Source organism: Condylura cristata, unplaced genomic scaffold (genome assembly GCF_000260355.1).
Source record: "Condylura cristata isolate star-nosed mole 26May11 unplaced genomic scaffold, ConCri1.0 scaffold00018, whole genome shotgun sequence".
In the NCBI taxonomy this organism is placed as follows: domain Eukaryota; kingdom Metazoa; phylum Chordata; class Mammalia; order Eulipotyphla; family Talpidae; genus Condylura; species Condylura cristata.
The window spans coordinates 12,714,621-12,719,212 of NW_004567119.1; the positions used below are offsets into that span (position 1 = coordinate 12,714,621).

General features: G+C 44.2%; 1 protein-coding gene across 1 annotated transcript in view; it reads right to left on the bottom strand.

The window, feature by feature from the left end:
• Positions 1 to 793: 793 nt before the first annotated feature.
• DCHS2 (dachsous cadherin-related 2) overlaps positions 794 to 4,592 on the bottom strand; it is a 167,105-nt gene continuing 163,306 nt past the window's right edge. Inside the window, exon 20 of the mRNA XM_004685207.2 lies at positions 794 to 4,195. Within this exon, the coding sequence (XP_004685264.1) occupies positions 1,563 to 4,195 (2,633 nt within the window). The 3' untranslated portion in view covers positions 794 to 1,562. The remainder of the gene's footprint in view (positions 4,196 to 4,592) is intronic.

Below are 4,592 nucleotides of genomic sequence, written 5' to 3' on the forward strand. Positions count from 1 at the left end.
TATACTAACTATTTAAGTGTTCCATGTCTAAATGACTTTTCTAAGTTTTCCAGTCTTGTCCCATCTCTTCATGTTTCATACAATTTCTAATGTGGTTTTATACACTTGTTCTCAATTTAAGAGCAGGCAAAGGTATATAATTGTCAGAATCAGCATAGGAAGCCTTAAAATTCCTTAGCTATGACACTAGATATCAAACACAGCACCTTGTAATGTTTTCCACGAACAAGAATTTAGTTATCTCACAATTTTACAAATAAAATGTGTCAAAAAAAATAAAAAGAAGGAAATTTTCTAATGCAGAAGCCCATACCAATTACTAAGAAAACCATGCCAGCTGTCTCTGAGACTTGACATCAGAGTTTGAACTGTTCCTATGAAGTCTGGCCGTGATGCCAGTCATGACACGCCACCTGCTGCATTCTCACTAGCCTAGAAGGAGTAAGAACCGTCGATTCCCAGGCTCACCAGCGAAAAGGTTGCAACCTTATATGCGAGCCCGACTCTACACCACTGTATTTCTGAAGTAGGAGCTGTATAAAACAGAACTATTTTAACCACGTAAAGACAGCTAAAGCTCACAGAGTTGGAACAAACGGAGAAAAAGGGGCACTCATTCTTGACTTTAGTAGAAAAATTGTAAAAAATCTTCATTTAAAAATATATTGCTAACTATGAAATTTATTATTAGCTAACAACATAATTTATCAACACAATATTTTAAAACTGAAATTAGGTAGATTATTTTTCAACAAAACTTACTACACAAGGTGAACACAAGAATTAGCTGTAAATTAACTTTGAGAAGTTAGTATCTGTCCACGCACCTACTCATGAGACAGAACACTGAAAAAAAAAAATTCATTCTGTTTGCCCAAGAACTGCCTTGGGGCAGCCGACCACATACTTATTGCTCTTCATCCATCCTGGGTTTCTGTCAAGAACATGCATGCTGAGTCATTAAGTCAGGAAGAATTTTCTTACTTGGCACAGAGTTATGACAAATACCACTTAATTTCTCATTAGATTTCCAAAAGACACTATGGTAAAATTCAAATCATGGCTAAAGTCACAAGGGTGGCATCTTTAAATTAGCTCAACTATCAGAAACAGCTTCATTTGAAAGAAACTTATATTGATGCCTCCAAATGTCCCCGCTCTGTTACTTTCTGTCCTCATTTCTTAGTCCTCACTAGCTTGTTTTGGACTGAGCACTGTAATCAGCTCTAGTGTGACCATCACACACCAGAATTCACTCCCACATACACATTACAGCAGTCAGGTTCATTGTCCGCTGAAGATCTGACCCCACCGAAGACAGTTATGACATCATGTACACTATGTCATATACACAAAGGGACCAAAACGTGGAGGTGAAAAGAGGGGGTAACTTCTCGTTACCATGGGAACAAATTTGAGAAACTTAAAAACGAACAGGATCCAAAATCCCTGACTAAATTTAATCGCTCACGCCTGGATAAAATGACCCAATCTGAGGTGAAGAAGGTTTTATTCAATTGCTCGCGACCAGTGATGAGCAGGGCCTGGACATTGCAATCATTTTATATCTGAACTTCATCTTCAGCGTTCAGTCCCCGGTATGCGTCACTGACCCGGGCTCCCAGTAAACTTCCACCCATCAACACTGCAGGAATGGTGGGGGTCCGGGTGGTCAAGAGGGAGAGAGATGGAGAGAAGCTGGGCGTCATGGCTTCCGGGAGAGAACTGAGGTGGTAGCGAATGGGTGAGTGTGGGTATTTCTGAACCACGGGCCTTTGAAGGGGCGTGATGGCTGACATCCTGGGTGGAACAGCTTTCACCCCTGGCTGTGCTACCGCAGTGATCAAAGGTGGCGGGAAACCCAAAGACTTCTTCTCTTTTGGAAGGCCAGGCTCAGGCAAATGTTCGTCCTTCAGTTCTGCAATATCATTAAATACTGAGGCCAGAGGCTGGAACTTGGGTTCCCAACCGAGGAGATAATCCCAGTGGTGACTGCTTCTTCCATCATCATTGGAGGTGCTCTGAGGGGAGAGAATGCTGATTCTTGCTTCCTGCTCGCCTGACACAAAAACAGACTCTTCTCTGCTGTCGGCCTGGATAGCCTCGTTTACCTCATTCTTCCTCAGGGGCTGGGGTAACATATTACCTTGAACAGTGGGTGTTCCACAGTCTTCTCCACCTCCTTCCTCAAATGTCTGGCTGGGTTCTGCCATCTCAGTGGCAACCCCCACATCGGTCTCCCCAGACAAGCATGAGAGCTGATCTGAGTCCCTTGGGATCCCGGAGTCTGGCACCCTGGACTCCCTGTCGCTCAGGGCCGACCCAGTGTCCTTCCTGTACGGGTGCTCGTTGATTCTCTGGATTTCCTTATCTTCGGCGGTTTCTCCTTCCACAGAGCAGTGGCCACTGGAATTTGAGTGCCTGTATAGATTCACAAGGTCCTTCTCCATGATGCTTAACAAGCTCAGCCATTCAGGCATGGAGTTCATGGGCACTGTCTCCGGGAGGCAGTCGCTGCTTTCCTGGAAGGCTCTGAGCCCGCCAGCCTCCCTCCTGGGCCTCACACTGCTGGGGCAGGAGGGGGAGGTTTTCTTTTCTTCATAAGTGTCTATTGCGTCTTTCTGTTTATGCCTTAAAATCAGTGCAGTTAAGATGAAGACCAGTAACAAAAACACTAAAAAGGAGGCCGCGAGGCTGACTGAAAAGGTGCTGACTGATACTGCCAAGTATTTTCCTTGCAAGGATAAAGACACGTTCACAAAAACAGTACAAGTTGTAAACTTGGAGCCTGGTTTGGGGCTATGAGCAATGATTTTCATTTCGATGGTGTCTTCTTTGCTGACTTGACTTTTTCTGAGGGCAAGAGCTCTAGTCAAGTAAATATTCCCATTGGTTTGATTGATCGAAAAGAAAGGCGATGGGGTCCTGAGAGAGTAAAGAACAACTCCATCCAGACCAGCATCGGCATCTGAGGCCTCCACTCTGCCCACCAGCTGTCTCACATGAACCTTTTCTGGGAGGTCGAAAAAATATTCATCCTGAGTGAAAATGGGTTCAAATTCATCGACCCCTTCAAGATCCACCCACACCACCAATGAGGCTGTTGAGTCGCCTTTGTCTTTTGCCTGAACCGTCAGGCAGTATTTATTGCTGTTTTCATAGTCGAGGATTTGCTTAGCATGAATATCCCCCGTCACAGGGTTGATGAGGAAGGGGATGGCGTGATGCAGAGAGGCCCCACGAGTCACAGAACAGGAGGACAAAATCGAGTAGGTCAATTCTCCATATGGGCCTGTGTCAAAATCCAAAGCATTTACAGAGCATATGGTGGAAGAGACGGGCACATTTTCAGGGACAACACAGTTCAGTCTTGAGAACATAAACTGAGGTGCATGATCATTGTCATCCAGGACCCCGATAATCACCATGGCAAAGGAGAAATGTTTCCTTTCTTCATCGGAAGCTTGAACAGTTAAAGTGAATTTTATGGTTTCCTCATAATCCAGAGGTTTGCGTAAATAGAGAACTCCAGTTTTTTCTTCTAAGTGAAAGTGCCCCTTCTCGTTACCAGAGATGAGGTGGTAGGAGGTGTCGGCATGCACACCCTCATCACGGTCGCTGGCTGAGACCACGGTGACGTGGCTCCCCGGAGGGGTGCTTTCCTTGATGTGGGCGTGGTAGGTCAGCCTGCTGAACCGAGGGGGACTGTCGTTGACATCAATCACTTCCACGGAGACCGTGGCTGTGGAGGTCAGGGGAGGGCAGCCTTGGTCAGACGCCAGAATGACCAGTTGGTGGCTGGCCGTGGTCTCTCTGTCCAGCTGGTGGAACAGTACCAGGTGACCGACTGGCTTGGGGGGATATTCTGAATGAATGAAATGAGTTTCTATGAGGAAATTGTTCTGTGAGTCACCACTGAGGATGGAATATTCAACATGTGTGTTTTCGTGGGTCCAGTCGTGGTCGGTGGTGGAAAATGTGACAAGCGTGACCCCAGCTGGAGCATCTTCGCGCAAGCTGAGGTTGTAACATCCTACTGCAAACTCAGGGGCATGATCGTTCAAGTCCTGTATTTCTATTTCTACAGGCGTAAGTGCCCTCAGGTCAGGGATCCCACCATCGCTGGCTTCAACAAGAAATCGAATGGTTGGTTTTTTATCCAGAGGTAATTTGGGAAGGATAGAAAATATGGTGCCTGAAAAACAAGACATAGCACTTCAGTGTTGGGAAATTAAATTTTCACGATCCAGGGGGTCTGAGAATATTTACTGAAAGTTTACTGTTTAGTGATTTGTTAGATTTGTTATTTAACTTACACCAACAGTAAAGCCAAACAGAAACATTAAGATGATTACACTTTTACTTTTTATAATGTTAAAGAATTGGAAATATTACTCATGGCATTCACCCAGGTATATATGCCTGCTGCTTGAATGTGATTTTGTCATACATTCTTGTAGTTTTGTTTCTTTCATTAGTAAGTTATCCCATTATTAATTTTCTTTATAAAATGTATTATTTAAAAAATTTCTATCCCACTCTATGAGTCATAGATGCATATATATATATATATGTCTATAAATATATATATA